Source organism: Arctopsyche grandis, chromosome 2 (assembly GCF_051622035.1).
Source record: "Arctopsyche grandis isolate Sample6627 chromosome 2, ASM5162203v2, whole genome shotgun sequence".
Lineage (NCBI taxonomy): Eukaryota > Metazoa > Arthropoda > Insecta > Trichoptera > Hydropsychidae > Arctopsyche > Arctopsyche grandis.
Window position 1 is genome coordinate 11,832,911 of NC_135356.1, and position 19,986 is coordinate 11,852,896.

At 31.6% G+C, this 19,986-nt stretch overlaps 3 protein-coding genes across 3 annotated transcripts; 2 read left to right on the forward strand and 1 right to left on the reverse strand.

Annotated features, from left to right (window-relative positions):
- The first annotated feature begins 849 nt into the window (after positions 1-849).
- On the forward strand, positions 850-7,128 carry LOC143922696 (lysosomal acid phosphatase-like). Its single transcript, XM_077446027.1, has 7 exons — positions 850-1,126; positions 1,820-1,913; positions 1,988-2,183; positions 5,041-5,196; positions 5,767-5,984; positions 6,070-6,257; positions 6,755-7,128. The coding sequence occupies exons 1-7, from the start codon at positions 890-892 to the stop codon at positions 6,854-6,856; spliced, it is 1,191 nt and encodes a 396-aa protein (XP_077302153.1). The 5' UTR covers positions 850-889; the 3' UTR covers positions 6,857-7,128.
- A 4,251-nt stretch (positions 7,129-11,379) lies between these two features.
- LOC143922535 (uncharacterized) lies at positions 11,380-13,050 on the reverse strand. Its single transcript, XM_077445802.1, has 7 exons — positions 12,769-13,050; positions 12,638-12,696; positions 12,399-12,566; positions 12,180-12,323; positions 11,956-12,096; positions 11,770-11,892; positions 11,380-11,699 (listed from the first exon to the last, which is right to left on the reverse strand). The coding sequence occupies exons 1-7, from the start codon at positions 12,796-12,798 to the stop codon at positions 11,597-11,599; spliced, it is 768 nt and encodes a 255-aa protein (XP_077301928.1). The 5' UTR covers positions 12,799-13,050; the 3' UTR covers positions 11,380-11,596.
- Positions 13,051-15,172: 2,122 nt separating this feature from the next.
- LOC143922264 (uncharacterized) lies at positions 15,173-17,467 on the forward strand. Its single transcript, XM_077445490.1, has 8 exons — positions 15,173-15,180; positions 15,228-15,273; positions 16,381-16,439; positions 16,508-16,675; positions 16,751-16,894; positions 16,962-17,102; positions 17,170-17,292; positions 17,365-17,467. Exons 1-8 carry the CDS (start codon positions 15,173-15,175, stop codon positions 17,465-17,467), a joined length of 792 nt encoding a protein of 263 aa, XP_077301616.1.
- The last annotated feature ends 2,519 nt before the right edge of the window (positions 17,468-19,986 follow it).

Sequence of the window (19,986 nt, forward strand, 5' to 3'; positions counted from 1 at the left end):
TATTGTATATTGGTAATTGGTAAATATAATGCAGACTCAATGCCAAGTAGACCAATTTATATAATTCATGCAATTTCCAGTTAGTACTTACCTGAGATAAGAGTAAAATACACAAATATTAATTAAAAATGTATGATATTTTACAATGTTTTTGATGGGGAGCCATAAAATCGTTTGTTGGTGAACTATTTCAAATCGAATAAGTGTGGCTTTTTTTACATACCTCCTTTACGTTTCATTTATTTTTTTAAATTTTTATTCTAAAACTTAAAATTCAAAATATTTTTATTTCCTTTATTTATATATGTATATAATATATTAGCTTAATAAGCTAATTAAACTTACGAAATAAATCTAATAATATATTATTATACATTATACATTCACATTATTTTGATATCATTCATATTACATATATCATTTCGACAAATTATTCAGAAAAAAATAATAACTTTTGCAAAATTCTTGTCTTAAAGGCTACGTTTACACTACCGATATCTACACCCGATCCACCCGATATTTAGGAATTTTTCCATATCCAGTTCCCATATTGTAACCTGTGGTTGCTATTTAGGAACTGGTTATGGAAAAATTCCTAAATATCGGGTGTAGATATCGGTAGTGTAAACGTAGCCAAAGAGCACTGCAATTGATGTATGGTATGGTCCAGTGGCGTGCGCTGAAATTCTCTCTCTTTTTGTCGTACAGCCTTACTTAATGTGCACGAGCAGGATACAAGAAGAACAGGCTGTTCGACAAAAAGAGAGAGAATTTCAGCGCACGCCACTGGTATGGTCGTAATAGTATTGCGCTTAGATAGAATTCGGTTGAAAATTCACTGTTTACTTCAGTCACCCGTCGGCTGTAGTTGGGGTTGGAGGCGCAAATCATGCTGCCATTAAACGCATTATTCTTCATAGTGGTGTCAATGATGACCGTTACATCGGAAATGCAACCCACTTCTGTAGTCATATTATATAGACATGGCGATCGTACTCCCGTTGATCCTTATCCTTTGGATCCTTGGCGGAATCCTTCCTACTGGCCCGTTGGTTTCGGTCAGCTGACTGATCGCGGCAAACTTCAGCACTACGAACTCGGAAAGATTCTTAGGAACAAATATAAGGTAAAACTCACACGCTTTCATTCATTGGATGGTTGTAATTCAACGTTATTTAACTTTTTTTTGTGCTTTCGTTATCGGATGACAGTTAGCGGTGTGTCCACGCGTGTCACTATTATGTACAATATTTTCGTCTTTCTCATTGGTCGATTTCGTAAACAATTAACTAAATGGGCCAATCAGCGACGACTTCGAATTTTTCGGCATTTGAGGTTAATGTTCGAAATTGTTTTCTACGTATATAGTAGCAGCTTGGATATTTATTTGGTCGTAGTGTTGACTAAATCGGCCAAATTTAAATTTAATAAAAAATCTCATCTTATTGTAATCAGACCAATCGATTATACACAATAATCGATTATTATTAATATGACTATATATGTATTTATATATTATAAAGAGTAACTGAAAAAAAGTACCGAATCATTCGAAATGTTTATTACACTTTTTTTACGCAATCATGTACAACATCTCTATGTTATGAGAATGTGATTAATATATCTGAACCATCGCTAATTTGTAATCCTTGCCGTTCCTTATCTGACTATGAACTACAGTTGCTGTTATAAATAGCAATTAATCTGTTTCCACTATAGCATAGTGACTTATCTTACAAATCAGTATTGCTCAACTGTCTCTTTAAAAAAGAAGAAAAAAAGTTGTTTTTTTTTAATTATTTGTATTGAAATGTTTCAGCATTTGATCGGATCAAAATTCGATCCCAAAACAGTACATATCCAGTCGACGGATTTTGATCGCACTTTGATGTCGGCTGAGGCCAACTTGGCGGGTAATTATCCTCAATCTTCATGCGCAAATGTGAAATTTCCGGCGTTTTACTGTATCTCATCTGGTTGTTCGTAGGTATGTTTCCTATTAACGAGACCGAAGCACCGATTCCCGGACTATTGTGGCAGCCGATTCCGATTCATACAATGCCCCAAGACGAGGATCACGTTCTTATGATTGCACTGTGTCCGAAATTTGACGTGGAACAGCAAAAATTTTTCGATTCGCCCTTTTTCCAGAAATTAAACGAAGGGTTTCAACAATACTATCGGTTTGTGATGGCAATATTGTATGCGAATTTTTTTACTTACTTCACTATGGCGGATTTTTTTATGTTTTCCATACATATTCATACTTCATTACAGGCGATATTATAGTTTTCATACATATTCATAGTTCATTATAAACAGTAACTCGTATTCTAATGAACACCAAAAACAACCCCTTACAATTATTAAAATTAAACATTGCATGCGCCATTCCTAGATTTTCAATGTATTTTTTTTTTAGGAAAATTTATGAAACAAACATCATTACCATCATATTGATTACTATTTTTTTAATTACAGAATATTTCTCTAGAATTGGTGCGAACGTGTACATATATATATATGTTCGTACCAGTCTCCCTCGCGGGCCCGAAAGTGAAACGCCCGAAAACGCAAAGATCTTAAGTCGAAAGATAAAAAAAGGGTGCATGGTAAACGGTACATACTCACTTAATTTGCGCGAGCAGGATACAACAGGAACAAGAGGAACAGGCTTTTCCTCCCGTATTCTGCGCGCGCACACTAAACAAGGTTGTATGACAAAAAGAGAGATAATTTCACCGCATGCCACTCATATATATTATATATACATAGTACCGTTTACCATGCACCCTTTTTTTTTGATCTTTCGACTTAAGATCTTTTGATTTTCGATCTTTGCCTTCCGATATTTGCGTTTTCGGGCCCATGAGGTAGACCCGTTCGTACATATCTCCATATTGTTTTGGTAAATTGAATCGATGTATGTACAAGAATTTATTCATCAAAAGTATCCAGTTCAGTTTAGTAAATAAATAATAGTAGATTGATTTCAACAGCTTAATATATGTATTGTTATGTTCTTTTATCATACGAATTATGATACCAGTTTTGATATGTACAGTTCATGCACATCTAAGTTCGAACACTCTGTACTCCAGGCTATTTTGTGTACCTGCTCCCGTTATGAATGACATTTTGGGTTAATTTTTTTTGTAAACAATGCAAAGTATCCTATTGTATTTACTTACAAAGTATTTGGTGGAGTATTGTTCATACAAATATTTTAAAACCCAACTGATTCCGAAATCTGCTCAGTATAGGCGTTTGCTTCCTTCCGAAAAAAAAAGTGCTTATGAAGATTGAAACGAAAATGTATTTTTTTCTGCATTTCTACAATATCTTTCTGAGAAGTATAAGTGTTTATTCTTTTAAAATATGAATTTATTAATGGGATTTAGGGATCAAAGTGTGCTTCTACACTCAATTGGGTTTTAAAATATGTGTATGAACAATACTGCATCAAATACTTTGTAGACAAATACAATAGGATACTCAGCATTGTTACAAAAAAAAATGAACCCAAAATGTCATTCATAACAGGATCCCATACACAAAATAGCCTTGAGAAACAATTGTTCAAACTTCGATGAGCAGGGACTGTATAAAACGTTTATATAAAAGAAAATAACACCAATAGATAAAAGTAATAACACCAACAATATGTCATTTAATCATATATGTATGTAAATATAACATAATAATATTTAAATACAAAAAAAAGTAGCAAAAAAGATAAAAGAACATTCGAGGAAAAACAATGTGCTGTATATAGCTAATAAAATGACCTTGTCACATTAAATATGTCGATACTGTATGATCAGCTACATATGTATATGATTAAATAACCCCATGGCTGTGCATATTGTAGAATTATGTTTCAGGAAAAATGAAAGAGATTATTTATACAATGAATCTTTGTATCATACTTTTAAGAATACATTTTCAATAATCTCATAAGTATGATACATATATTCGAATATATTTGAACTTGAGCTTCTGAACCTTTAGAACTAAAATGTGAACTTGAGACGATATCGCGTATTAGGTGGACTGGCTTGGTCTGATGTTCTGGCCATGCCGTACCTTATTACACACTAATTATGAGCTCACGTTCATACTAACTACATATTATATTATACTGAACTAAATTGATACTGATTTCTTGTACTGAGGTTACAGTTTAAATAGCAATAATTTGCTGATGTTAATGTTTTATGTATGTATATACATAGGTCGTGAGAATTACATTAGAAGTAACCCCGGAGTTTCATCGAATCTATGATGTCAACGTCTGTCATTCCTGTCTTATCGAATCATTGCATTTATACCAGTCTCCTATTATTTGAATCTAGACTGTGAGAATTTTGACGATGTCGATATTTTGATTGTTGTATCTTACTTTAAATTAGCTCGTGTAAATTAAATAATGTCAATGTTTGAAATTCTTGTCTAGTTACATTTGCAACAGTATTACATATGTACATGAATATTGAATTATTTGTGGAGGGTCCATAACAATATGTATTTAAGTTGGAATTGTAATGAATACTATCTTGGACTAAAATTGTCCGTAGAAATTCATTTTATTCTATATCTTGTTTCTACACTATATACGTATGAGTCGTTATATTTAAAAATAGCGAAAGTCCAAATTTCAATTCCAAAACCTCTTTCTGTTTGACTTAATTCACAAATTGTTATCACTTCTTTTAATTCGATTTATCCAAAATCTCAAAAAAGCAGAATAAACGTATTACAGGCCACCAGTATTTTTAAATATTGCTAAACGCAAAACATTGTATTTAATGTTTTGTGAGATATTTTTCGAAATGAAGAAAAGTGGACTTTTGCCACTTTCAAATATAAAGGCTCATATAATGATTTTTATTTTATCATCATACTTTTCAATAGGGAGATACCAAAATTTAACTGTATTTGCGTTTAATGTTGCGTTTGTAATAAATACTACAGATAGACATGCAAATGAAAACATTTGCTTTCTATTTTATCTAACACAACGTTTATTATTTGTTATAGTTACGTTACAAATCACACAGGAAGATATATAGACAACATTGTAGATATGTCGTATATTTATGATAATCTTCACATTGAAGAAATGAATGGTTTTGCATTGCCAGAATGGACCAAAGAAGTATATCCTGACGTGTTAAAGAACATAACAAAATATAGGTATTATTATTTATGTATGTACTTAACGTATTTTCCAATAATCTGCCCAAGAAACCTCAATTACAATGTTAACAATAACAAAAAATTACCAGAGCAGAGAATAATCAATCTATACTAAGTTTGATCCAATACATTCGAATATTTCATTGATTTTTGTTGGCTTTTTCTCGTTTATGAGATATAATCGTTTTAAAAAATAAAATAAAAAATCATTGCTTTAAAATACTAAATGTATAAAAAATTATATTTTACTTTCAAAATTCGCTAGATAATTAATTAAAATTAAATTTTGTGTTAAAGACTACAAAAGCCTGTAAAAATTGCCCCTTTTAAAACGCTTATATCTCATAAACGAGGCAAAGCCGACAAGAATCATTGTCAAATTCGAATTTAGTGGGTCAAACTTAGTAAAGATTGATTGGTCTCCGCTTCGGTAAGAATAAAAAGTGGTTTTATGTTAGTCAGTCGTCAGTGTAACCATTTAATGTACACAACGATCGATCTGGATTTTGTAATTTACAATCTATACTTAAACACAACTAATCAATTTTGTAAATTTGATTGTTTCAGCTTCATATTGAACACATACACACCGACATTGGCAAAATTAAAAATTGGCCCTTTCCTTAAAGAGTTGACTGAACAGATGGTATCGCCAATGAGCCAATTCAAGATCAAGGTGCTAAGCGCACACGACACCACTATAGCCAGCATATTGAATGGCCTTAACTTGAAGAGTTTCGAAATGCCACCGTATGCTTCAAATCTCATTTTTGAAATATACGCAAGTAATTATCTTTCATCTTATTATAACACAAGATATGTATGTACATCAAAGTGTGTATGTCAAAAATTTTCCATTTTCTGTTTCAGACCAATATCCTCCTTCGGTTCGAATTCTGTACCAAATGGAGGAATTGGTGATACCCAAGTGTGGAGTAATGTGTCCGTTAAGTCAGTTCATAACCAACTATGCTCATCTGATTTCCAAGAATTATTCTGAAGAATGTCGAATAGACTCTCCGGAAACTTTAAATTATTCCATACTCACGCTGTATTCGGTGAGTATTATATTTTTAATTATTTTTCCTACTAGTGTCTTTACCCGGCTTTGCTCGGTATTTGTAATATAAACCGCTTAAACATAGCCAATTTAATAGTAAACATTTTATTAAATTTACTTGATTAGTTTTATTTTATTTATATTTATTTGAATATTCATTTGTTTTCTTTTTATTAAATTGAACGTTGCAGATTTTCCGAACCACAAACATACATATAAAGTCTCTTTCGAAACTATATATTAAGACTAGTGTTTTTAGCTTCGCTTGGTATTTGTATGTAATATAAACTGCTTAAACATCGCCAATCTAATAATAAACATTTTATTAAATTTATTTGAATATTCATTTGTTCTTTTATACGAACCAAACAAACATACATACAAAGTCTCTTTCGAAATTATAGATTATAGATATTAGATGATGTCTCTTTAGAAATTATAGATAGATATTAGATGATGCAATAGAAGTTAATATATCTGTATTTTCATTTTCAGGTGATTTTCATATTCGGTGCGGCCATCATTATTTTATTAATTTTTATAATCTTGATCTTTATCAAAAGATCGAAGATTAGTCAAATTACTCCAAAACAATGAAGAATATCAATCATCACATAAACATTGATATTTGTATCGAAAACTGCAGATGTTTTGTTATTAATGAATTCACTATGGGCCGTAAGCACACGCACAGTTTTTTTTTCTTTACTTTTCTATACTTTTCAAACTTTGTTCGATGGCCGTCAACACAGCGTTAGTGTTTTTAAATCCTCCAAACTATATACAAGTAGAAAGGATTATTTTAAAGATTTATTTTCAAACTTCCATTCATTGATATCATGCCATTTTCTTTATCCAAAATATCGATCAATAAATTTAAAAAAATATATATATATATTTCTATGGTTTAAAGCTTTACTTTTTTTTGATCGATTATATTCAGATTTAAGTTCCCCCGATTTTTTTCTGCATAAAATACATAGTTCTCAAATTGATTATTTCATTCAAACGAATAACACGATGATTTATAAGATCCGATTTTTTATTTAATGGATAGAAAAGTTTCAAAGCTATGTTAAATTTTGAAACTCCATTACTTTTACCGTTACTTTACGAAAATTACGTGGGCTACCATAGAGTTTTCAGAAAATTAAGGCGGTCCATAATGAGTTAATAACAAATTAAATTTATCTAAAAAAATTAATATCAAATCGTAATTAAAAAATATATATGAGCTCAAAATTTTAAATAATTATAAATTATTATATACATAAGTGTAATAAATTATTAATAAAATCTCATTTTAATCGTATCGCAATATATGTATTGCATTCGAATTAATCCAAAATTGATCTTAAAGGTTTTATGTATGATCATAATAAGTCTGGAAAATAAAAATATTATTCATATTTAAATAAATTTGTACTATTATACATATAATCAATATGTATTTAAGAAATGAAATCTAATATTCCAGATTTTTTTCCACCTGTTATATTATATTATACAATATTTGATAAGCCTATGTACGTGCATACACATGTCAATCTTTTCAAATTACTTACATAATATGTATGTACATATCGATGGTTTGGTGCACAGATATTGTATGTCCATTTTTGAATTTGTATCGAATTTTAAATTTGTACACTACATAAATTTCGTTCAAAGGAAGAACCTGAATTATTCCGGCATCTACAAACTTACATCTACAGCACCAAGCCATCGATATGTACGATTAATGAAATTTTCAACTTAATTTTATCGGTGTTTTTATCATCTAGAACTATAATAATTTAAAAAATTGATTACAATTTAACACGTATACATAGGGTTGCCATAATTGTCAAGCATTGATATGGGACATTTAAGTGCTACATAAATAAAACATGGAAAAGTAGGTAGGAAATAGTTTATTTGAAAAAAATAGTCTTTTTTAGCCCAATCGTATTTTAACGATGATTTAACTTTTTTAATTAAATCGTTTTCCTCTTTTACATGATGATAAAATTGGGCGCAAGTCATTTTAAAATTATACTGGTAAACCAAAATTGTCTCAACTGCCAGCTTATTTCTTTCATCCGACCATTGTGTTGACATCAGGGAAAATATTCTCTCCACATTGACATTGTGGGCTGGAATGGCAAATATATACTCACATAGTTTTATTAAACATGACTTCTGTTCAATATGCTTGGTATCTCTAAAAAACTTCAGCCATTTCTCTTCCATACTCAATTTCAGCGTTGTCTCCCAGTTTTCGTTGGTATTATTTTTATTTAAAAAATCTTTTAAATATACGAACTGGTTGAAAAGAAGATCATTGTTTCCAACATCGATGTTCCTTACTTGCAAATATTCAATGGTTCGTTCTATTTCCCCCCCATTCAGGAACTTGCTTCGGAGTCATCCAATCGAAAGCATTAAATTTTTTGAATGATTGGGACCACTTATCAATATATTCCACAGCAGTGCTAAAGAAATCGACAGTCTGTTTTTCGAAAGTTTCCACTTTGGCACTGTTTCCAGAATCAAGCTTTAAGAGATTTAAGATTTTTTTTGTCGTCATTCCAATAAAATTGGATTTTTTTCTATCGATCATATGTCGTTTTGCCTCTTCTAATAAAGACTTTACTTCCAGGACTGTGATGTTTGATTTTTTAATTTGAGATTCAAATGTATTGAGCTGTGAATGCAAGAAGCAAAAATAAGCTTCAATCATTGGATCATCAAAAAAATCTTTAAGGGCTTTTGGTGGTCTGTCTTCGTTAGCGAAAAAATCTTTTAATGGCTGCCACAGATTCAATATTCTTTCAATTGCAGGTAAAAGTGATAACCACCTGGTCCCAACGTAGGATAATAAGTTTTGGTAGGCAACACCAACATATTCACAAAAGTCTTTGAGTTTTTCAGTCCTCACGGTGTAAATGTTAAAGTACTTGAATATCTTGACGACTATTGATTCAACGTCGACAGTCAAAACATCAGCGGCTATTCATAGAGTGTTATGCAAAACGTGTGCTAGACATCCTATGCCTTCAATATCTCTTTCCAATTAAGAATTCAGTCTAAAAAAACATTATTTCTTCCAGCTCGGTCTAGACCTCCAAAGTTAGTGTTCGTATTATCTCCACAAAAAACGATAAGCTTATCCATGGGAATATTTCAGTTTAGGGAGAAAACGGGACAAATTGTAAAACGGGACCGGGTAGTGAAATACGGGACATGTTCCGTATATACGGGACGTATGGCAACCCTACGTATACATATATATGTATCTGCGGGATAGTGGTTTAATTTTAGAAGCGTTTATTTATTGTTTGATCTATAATTGTAATATTATTACCTTAATTGTAAACTTTTTAAATGAAAATTGTTATAAAAAAAATGCATTTTCTTTTGAAACTACTATAAAATCAACTGTAAAAAATTCTAAACCAAAAATAAGGTTGACGAAACAGTTTTAAACTCTTGGAAAAATGTAATTTTGGACTTGTAATAAATTAGGGCAGTGAAATGTTAGTATTGTGTGTGGTTTACCGAGCAGTTACAATTTAAACGACTACTCGTTCCGAATACATGTATAATACTAAGAGGAATCTGTATAGCTTTTTGAATATTACCGGTATTGCTTTGAATATACATATGTACATATCTTCCTTGTGGGAAAATGCTCAAAGGTTATCTAAAGCCGGGTACTCACTTGCGAACTGTAACTGGGTGGATACAGTAGCACTCGGTAGATGAGTATTTAACGTCTTCATCAACACAAGCCGATGGTGCGAGCCCCCATTTCATTCAGTATTCATTCGGAGCTTGGGCTAACGAGATGTGCAATTCGCCATTGTGCAAATATACTGATTTGAAATCCACTGGAGGCTCGCCACTTCAAACACTGTCCTTTAATTCGTTGCAAAAACTGACATAGTGATGGATTGCTGCGAGCTTACCTTGGCGGCTCGCAAACCAATAAAGCATCTACATGGTTACCGTATCGACTCGGCTACAGCAAGTGCATAATTACCCGGCTTAAGAAATACTGAATTACTTCTTTTGTAACTGTGCTTTAATCATATTTAATGTTGACTTCAAATAATTTTCCTTTTTGATTCAGAATTGCTACCAAACCTACGATGTTTTCACCTCACGAAAGCATATTTCCAAAATTCTATTAGACGTGTTAATTGTATTGGAAACAAATACGCACACATACATTGAAACTATATTAGTGATCAATATCTTATATGTTGAATATTATCTTATATATTTATAATATTATCAATATCTTTTTTGTTGAATGTTTTTTCGAGGGAAGAAAGCATTCCCCTTTATTTGCAAATCTCAAATCTTGATATAAGGTATGTCTTTATGAGATAAAAACGGTGTATATAGTATTAAAAAAATTGTCAATTACATTTAAGTTGGAATAAATATAATATGTTTTATTAACTAGCGTGATTCACTTCTATCTTGTTCGGGTCGTAAAAGATCAACAGAGTCAAGTCTTCCTTTTTAGTATTTGCTTTAATTAATAGTATTACAATATATGTCAAATAGTCTGAAATTTCAAATTTTTTAAAATCAAATTGTCTCAAAATCAAATGTCAAGCCCTTGTCCTATTTACAAAAAAATTATATAAAAACATACATATACATATATAAGTTCTCCATCGAAAACGATTTGGTCACATGTGGTATGAGCATTAAAGAATTAATAATGAAAAATCATGTTTTTTACAAATTCACATATTTAAAGATAATTTTAAAACAAGATTTGTGTATGTATTCAGGTACCAAAATTTAAAATTAAACCTAATATATCAAAATGGACAAACCCTATTAAAAAAAATGTCAATTACATTTAAGGTGGAACAAATATAATATATTTTAATAACTTGTGTGATTCATTTCTATTTTATTCGGGGCTGTGAAGTCAGAGTCGTAAAAGATCAATGGAGTCAAGACTTCTCAAATTTCAATTTTTTTATTATCAAATGTCAACTCCACAGCCCTTGTTTTATTTACAAAAAAATTATAACATATAAAGGTTCTACATCGAAAAGGATATAGTCATATGTGGTATGAGCATTAAAGAATTAATAATAAAAAATCATGTTTTTTACAAATTCATATATTTAAAGATACATGTGATATGAGCATTAAAGAATAAATAATGAAAAATCATGTTTTTTACAAATTCACATATTTAAAGATAATTTAAAATTAACAAGCCCTATATAACACAGTCACTGTGTAATTTAACATGTTAATTAATTAAAAAAATATCTAGTATTCACCTTAAGTAAAAATTATCAGTAGAAATCAAAAAATAACAGTTTAATATAATGTCAACTGATTATTTGGATCGATGGCAGCTGACTGGCCGCCATTGCGCACAATGAAAAAAATGCCATCGTAGTGCATTCTGCGATCGCCTCTTCTAAAATTGCACAAAACTCATTTAAAAACAAGAAACATTTAAAAACATTAACATTAAGAAAGAGACGTACCTCACGAACAAATGCCCGTTTGAGTTCAACGAGGCAGTACATTGGAATTGCTGATTTTTGATCGAAACGGTCCCTTGAGTCGGATTTAAACATATTTCATATGTATAGGCGTCATGATAAATCCTGAAAGAATCGTTGAGTCAATTTGATAATTTGATCGCAATAATTTCAACCAACTTTACCAACCTGATGTTTTCGTTCGACGACTGGCTTATATGAACGTTGCCGACTTTCCAATTTTCATGATTGATGTTGCTTAACCAGTATTGAGATGCGTGCATAACCGACCAAGCATTATTAATAGAACCCCAGCCATAATGAGAATTGCTGAAAACGATACACAACTTTATTGCTCTTACACACAATTATTGTTCGTAACTATCTTAATCATACATAGCCAAATTTCATACAAGTAAAACGCCTTCGTAGTGAGATCATTCTCCATTAATAAAAACCAATCGAAAGTAGTTTTTGTACCGCCAGCATCCAGTAGGTATGTTACGGCGTGGTCATCCGTAGTGAAAGACACACCTTTCTTCCACATTTTTGCATATCTAAAACGTTTCGCACACGCTAGAAACAATATCTATTACTTTTTAAAACGATCATACACACATGATTGGTTTTACCGAATTCCTCTTATATTAGCGGCTTGTATTTCTACTTGTGATGTGCATTCGAACACTTTTCCTTTGGGGTGTTCCATGACTGACATGGTTCCGCAAGCGGAAATTGCCACTTTTATGCCGTATTCCAAATTCGCAAGATATACTGCTCCATCGACGGTTAATTCAAGGCTGAAATTGTCATTGTATAATAATTAGAATAGAAACGGTGAGTACTAAGAAAAGTGATTGAGATGACTCACATGTGTCCCTTCAAAAGTATAAATATTGTTCCTTGTTCTGAGATCTGTATTCCCGGCACCTATTTGAATTCAATATACAATTAATTTAGTACAATTCATGTGTAATATTGATACTTATATTATTTGCATACTATGGTGCATATTCCTTCGTCGTACGACATTCTATGATAGATCCTTAAACGTTGAAACCAGAATGAATTATTGAATATCTGTTTTTATTATAATCATGAAAAGCCGGTTTTTAATTATTTTTTTAATTTTAATTGAAATTGTTCTATTTATATCTACAATATACGAGTAGGATTCGATCCGTGAAAGAACTTGTGGCAATGATAGCTAATGACTCGTTCAGTGCTGATAAGTCACGTTAAGTTAAAGAAATTTGTGACGACGTTTAACAAAGTACAAACTATAACCATCAAAGTTGCCAGTCATTCGGATTTTGACGGGAATGTCCCGATTTAGTAACCAGTCCCGCGTTCCGAAATGCAGTCTGTAAATCCTGGTTTACAAAGAATTTTTTAAAATCTAACTAATGGGTACATCGATACAAAATACGTAGCTGCAAACATCGTATGCATCGTTTCCGCAATCCTAGGATTCCCCCACAAGTACATACATGGATATGTGAGAAATGGATAATTGAATTATTAGTCACAAAGACAATTTTTGCCATTAAAATCGCGAATACACAATATTCGGCACTCAAGTTCTCGTTAGTATGATGGACTTTTCGGCTGCCAGATGTTCCGTCATAAACATTTTAGTGACTTTGTGACCAGTAATCACCGAGACGAGAAATGATGGATACAGAGCCAAAAAGCTAAGAAAACATTTTAAACTTTTCAATTCTCCCACTTAAATACAAAAACAGAAAGAATTTTTACTTTAAAAACGATGGCAAGACGGAATTTTAAGGTGTCATATAAAGAGTTGGGTGAAATTTTAAAGAAAAATAAGATTCAAATTAATTTTAAATGCTTGTGCGATGACGAGTAATTTCATCGAGCGTTATCTCTATAAATATAATACATTAATAATGAAATAATATTCACTGAATTAATAAAATCACATACTATAAAAGTTATAATCGCCCAGGCTGGAAATTGAATCTTTGGCTGTCGAATACATTACATATGCTGTCGGTTTTTCCCCGAACATGTATTTACATATATGTACACTCATTCAAATGGTTCGGTGATTATTATTGGTCACAAAGTTATTAAAATCTCTATAACGGAACATCTTTCAGCCGAAAAGTCCATCGTACTAACGATAACTATCATACTAACCCGTGTAAGTATATACGCGAGAAGGGGCTTTCAACACAAGAAATAGTAAAAATAGGATTCGTTCGTTTCATAAATTAAAACAAAATAGTGAATCAATATCTATGCTGCAAATAACTTGCGAGCGTACGACAGGACAAGATGTTTATAATAAAATTATGTTTCTTCATATTTAGAACAATTTAAAATATCATAGGAGTTACATATGTATGTGTACGGATGTTGCTCCGTCAATGGTTAGGGTTATTTAAAGTATTTGTTACCCTTGGTCTCTTGCAAAGACAAGAAGCCCTAATATTATATCTTCGCACAGTTTTTTTTTTATTAAATAGAGAATCATCTAGTTAAAAAAAAAACCAGCAGCACTGAAACTTATACTAGATAAATTTCATCAAATCGAGACCGTTAAAAACACACATTTTTAAAAAATTATGGAAGTTATGGAAGTAGTTATGGAAGCTACATAAGTACAAATGTTTGCCTTTTCACACTCGAGTCAGGTGGTAGGGGTAAAGTTGTATGCCTTCATAAAACTTTGAATGAATTGTTTATCTTTTTCCGAAATTAAGGTATGAATGCTTTTGTAAAATATCTACAGAATAATGATTAGTGTGCTAAAATTGCATATTTATTAGGTATTTTTAATTTCTTTAATAACGTTAGCACAAGCGTTCAAAAGTCCTGTTCTTTTTATTAATAAATAAAAACTATGAAAAAATACGCGTTTTCTTGAATACACATACTATTACGTACAAATTGGTAGATTTCCCGTTTTGAGGACAAAAATAAATCGTCACATTAATCATATCTGCATACATAGATAACGTTTATACATACAAACTGCTTCTTTTGGAAATACAATATAAACATTGAAATTGTTCATAATTTATACCATCTCCTACTCGTCCCCTACGAGCAGACATCGTTTATGGCCCGTGCGAATTCCTCCCTATCATGGGCAAGCCGAAACAATTTTTCGAGTCCGAGTCCCATCCATGACCTGAATTTGGGTCTCTGGACTTGACCCAGCCGGGTAGCATCGGCCAACATATGACTTAAAAACCCGGATTCTGGGTATGTATTTAAAATTTCGATGGTTAACGTAAAAATTCAAAATGAGTTTCAGTCGATACGTTGAAAATATCCAAATATGTGTTATTTATGTACATGATTCATATATGTACATATGTATGACCTTTATTTGCTCGAGAACTTGATTTTATGACCTCTGAGCAAACTGGGAGCGATGGAAAGGTACCGAAAGCAATATAGCGTATGTACTGAAATTTGGCTAAATTTAGAATTTCACCCGTATACAGTGTACACATTTGCCTCTTCGAAAGCGAAGTAAGCTTTCGATTTTTATTATTATGTAGAATTTTGCCTTAGACTACTCAGACAATCGTTTCAACATTATCATATCTGATTTCGTTAACGGTAAGTACTTTATTTTAATTATTTCTTGTAATTCTCTTAAAAAAATCAGTTTCATTCTTGACCGAAAATAAGTATATGTAGTTTTCATTATATTTTTTGGAAAACTACAAAATCCTATAATAATAATGATAGTAATAAAGGGACACAAAATCACATATTTGCTAAATGTGCCGATAATATTGTATTCCTCTAGCGAGATACATATGTATATCTAATGTGACCATTTATTTTTGTCCTCAAAACGGGACATCTACCAATTTTTACATATGTGTATACAAGAAAACGCGTATTTTTTCATAGTTTTTTTTATTAATAAAAAGAACAGGAATGTTGATGAAGAATGTTTTTCTGATGAACAAATTTTCTTAAGTATTACTGGGTTTGCTTTTAAATAAGAATGAAATTCTTGGCAGGATTTCTTAAAATTGATTTTATTAACAACATCGCTTTAAGAACTGCGACTTGCAATTGCGTATTCATCTGTGAAAAGACTCTTTCTACGGCTGCATTAGTTCCGGGCAGGCATAAAATGTATTCAACAATATGTATATATATATATATATATATATATATATATATATATATATATATATATATATATATATATATATATATATATATATATATATATATATAATAATTCAATAAATATACTCACTAACGTGTATTTTTAGCGTATATTATTTTAAAAATTTCAATTAAAATTAAAATTTTTTATTTAAATAAATAATAAAAACTAGCTTTTGTTTTCCTGTTTTTATCGAGCGTAACTCTTGTGGTGAAACATTATAAAGGTAAATTTATACAATATATGTATTCCAATATAAAAACAGTGTAAATTTATACAATATAAAACAGACATTCAATAATTCATTCTGGTTTCAACGTTTCAAGGATCTATCATTCAATGTCGCGCGACGGAAGAATATGCACCGTATTCAAAGAATATGCAAATAAGTATCAATACTTTTTTACACATGAATTGTACTAAATTAATTGTATATTGAATTCTATTAGGTGCCGGGAGTCCAAGTCTCACAACACGGAACAATATTTTTACTTTTGAAAGGACACATGTGAGTCATCTCAATCAATTTTCTTTGTGCTCACCGTATTTAGACTAATTATACGATGACAATTTCAGACTTGAATTAACCATCGATGGAGGAGTGTATCTAGTGAATTTGGAATACGGCATAAAAGTGGCAATTTCCGCTTGCGGAACCATGTCAGCCATGGAACATCCCAAAGGAAAAGTTTTCGAATACACATCGAAAGTAGAAATACAAGCTGCTAACAAAAGAGGCATTAGGTAAAACCAATCATGTGTGTATGGTCGTTTTAAAAAGTAATAGATATTGTTTCTAGCGTGTGCGAAACGTTTTAGATATGCAAAAATGTGGAAGAAAGGCGTGTCTTTCACTACCGATGACCGCGCCGTAACATTCTTACTGGATGCTGGTGGTCCAAAAACCACTGTGGATTGGTTTTTATTAATGGAGGACGATCTCAATTCGAAAGCATTTTATTTGTATGAAATTCAGCTATGTATGATCAAAATAGTTGAGAACATTAATAACGTTGTGTATCGTTTCCAGCAATTCTCAATATGGCAGGGGTTCCGTTAGTGACGCTGTGTCGCTTATGCACGGATCTCAATACTGGTTCAATGATTTCGATCAGGAAAATTGGAAAGTCGGCAACGTTCGTATAAGCCAGTCGTCGAATGGAAGCATCAGGTTGGTAAAATCGGTCGAAATTGTTGCGATGAAATTATCAAATTTACTCTATGTACGATTCTTTTAGGATTTATCACGACGCCCATACGTATAAAATATGTTTAAATCCGACTCAAGGGGCCGTTTCGATCAAAAATCCACAATTTCAATGTACTGCCTCGTTGATCTCAAACGGGCATTTGTTCGTGAGGTACGTCTCTTTCTTAAAATGTTAATGGTTTGAGATGTTTCTAGTTTGTAAATGAGTTTTGTCCAATTTTAGAAAAGGCGATCGCAGAATGCACTACGATGGAAATTTATTCGTTGTGCGAAATGGTGGTCAATCAGCTGCCATCGATGAAAATAATCAGTTGAAACTATATTAAACTCATTTTTACTTAATTTGAATACTAGATTTTTTTAATCAATTAATATGTTAAATTACAAAGTGACTGTACATATATAATATATATAATATAATATAAGGTTTGTTCATTTTAAATTTTGGTACTCAATACACAAATCTTGTTGTAAATCTATATTTAAATATATGAATTGGTAAAAAACATGATTTTTTTATTATTAATTCTTTAATGCTCATACCACATGTGAGCATATTGGTTTCGACGGAGAACTTATGTAGGTAGGTGCCAACAGTATGTACCTTGCCATATTGCTTGTCCCACTATCAATTTTTCGGTTTTGGTAAAAAAAATGAGAGTATTTTATTAAATAAAACAAAGAAATATGTTAATATGTATTATAAATTTGAGGATACACTTGATAACACTCTTTTGAGGATACACCATAGATGTAGAAGATGTTATTCTACGTCTATGGGATACACTCGATGCATTTCTTGCATAATGAAAAAAAAGGGTCTGATTTTTTTTATATGGTCACGAGAAGTCACACAATAAATTAAGGAGTAATGTGTGTATACAAAAAAAAAGCATTCAGTTGACAAGGTTGCTCTCAAATGGTTGCTCTCATCGATTATATTAAGTATTATTAATTTCATATATGTTTCATGTTCATTTTAAATGAACCTATGTATATATTTACAGTATTTACATATTCATATATTAATAAAATAATATGTTAAACACAGAGAAACTGCAGGTCGTTGAAATGTGCGCCATTTTAACGAAACTAAGGCCGAAGCGAGTCGAGAATATTGACTTGGCAATAAAGAATGTTATTTATTACCGAGCCGCTTTCGAGCATTCCGAAAAAATAAAACAATTTGCGTCTGGATTTCTTTCAGTACAACGCAAAAATAAGTACCACGTTTCAAAGTTTTGATGTGGTTTGTAATAAAACTGCCGAGTTAATTATGTACTTAGTTTTAATTAGATTTTTATAGACAAAGAGGTTTTTTGCGTAAAGGGCTCTAAAATATAGTGCTCTCAATATTGATTGCAACTAATTGATACTGAATGCATTTACATATGTGTATGTACATACATACATACATACAGCCAGCAGCGTGGCTCGGTCGTTAAGCTTCTGCTTAACACTGAGAGGCGCCGAGTTCGATCCCTTGAGCTGACCTCGATTGAAAAAAAAAATTTCTGAGTCTGTAATGCTGCTGGTCAGACCAGGATTTGTGACTCCTGGTTGATCGTTTCCTATCAGAGTTTGCCAATTTTCTCTGATTTCATTGTTGAAACGATTCCCGATTAAAAATTGGCTAAAAATCCTTCCTACCCACTATGTCACCACTATTTGAGTATGATTAATGTAAATATTACAATAAAAATGTATGTACAATTCATAGATGTCTCGTTAATTGTCGAGTTTAAGTCAGTGTCTCGTAATTTAGCGACTTATATAATAAAAAATGCTGTATTGTTTGTAATTTGGCCAGGAAGGCGCATTGGGGTTTACCTGTAATGCCTTCCTGGTATGAAATAAAAATAAAAATAAATGAAATAAAATAAATACAAGTCGATAAAATAACATATTCGTTTACAGCGAGTCCATTTTTATTTATTAACAACCTCTTCTTACTTTCACTAACGACTTTTTATATTAATAGCAAAGTATTTTTGATTTATACTTTTTATATTCAAGAAAGCTGTGATTGCAATTGGAGAAAAATGTGCGCGATCTCGGTTGCATACGTGCGATCTAACAAAAAAAAAAGCATTCTGCAGGTGCATCGGACGGCATGGCTTCGTGTCAGGAAAGGGCGTTCCTATTTCATTGTTGATTCTTACGATGTTATTATTACGACAAGTTTCCCCTATATTTCTTCAAATATGGGTTTGCCGTTTGCTGCATTTTTTTCGCATGTTAAGTACCATAAATAACCGCGCGCCGCATGCCTTCCTGTGGGATTTCACCCAATTGTCTTAATCGTGTCGTTATATGTACTTTGGAACAGTATTGTGCCCTTTATGAGTGACAGCCAATTTGGGAAAGAGATGGCTGGTGTAAAATGCGGTATATTTTATTTATCAGATAGTAAATTTGAGAAATTTAATTTGCCAAACAAACAATTACAAGGAAAATGTTATAACGTATAATGAAATCTCATAACGTGTAAAGATGCAATTATTGCTTTTCTTGAGGAGGTCAATCTTTTCAAAATTAATTTTGGTCGACGTACAAATTGGTATTTGGCCTGAAAACCTGGCCAAAATTTTTTTTTTTCATTTGTTGCCAGAAAATAGCTTTCTGTACTTATTACATGCGAGCTATTGCCGATTTTAAACAATTTTAAAACTGTTGATAATAATTCGAAATTCATCAAGTTTCGCAGGAGGGCACCTTATAACCAGAGGTAGGATAGCCAAGGGGCCGCTCATTGTTCCATTGTTGTAAATCTTTTGTAAAAAAGGTTCGGCAAACCTTAAACAATGCATTTACAACATTTGAACAATACGCGGCACGCTCTGGG

Excerpts from the sequence above, each read along its gene's own strand:
- LOC143922696 (XM_077446027.1), top strand. The coding sequence starts at position 890 with ATGCTGCCATTAAACGCATTATTCTTCATAGTGGTGTCAATGATGACC. Across the intron at positions 2,184-5,040 it reads GGGTTTCAACAATACTATCG|TTACGTTACAAATCACACAG; the intron begins GTTTGTGATGGC and ends TATTTGTTATAG. Across the intron at positions 6,258-6,754 it reads CCATACTCACGCTGTATTCG|GTGATTTTCATATTCGGTGC; the intron begins GTGAGTATTATA and ends TTTCATTTTCAG.
- LOC143922535 (XM_077445802.1), bottom strand. The coding sequence starts at position 12,798 with ATGTCGTACGACGAAGGAATATGCACCATA. Across the intron at positions 12,097-12,179 it reads ACTACGAAGGCGTTTTACTT|CAATTCTCATTATGGCTGGG; the intron begins GTATGAAATTTG and ends TATCGTTTTCAG. Across the intron at positions 11,700-11,769 it reads AACGGGCATTTGTTCGTGAG|AAGAGGCGATCGCAGAATGC; the intron begins GTACGTCTCTTT and ends GTGCAATTTTAG.
- LOC143922264 (XM_077445490.1), top strand. Across the intron at positions 16,440-16,507 it reads TTACTTTTGAAAGGACACAT|ACTTGAATTAACCATCGATG; the intron begins GTGAGTCATCTC and ends TGACAATTTCAG. Across the intron at positions 16,676-16,750 it reads GCTAACAAAAGAGGCATTAG|ATATGCAAAAATGTGGAAGA; the intron begins GTAAAACCAATC and ends GAAACGTTTTAG.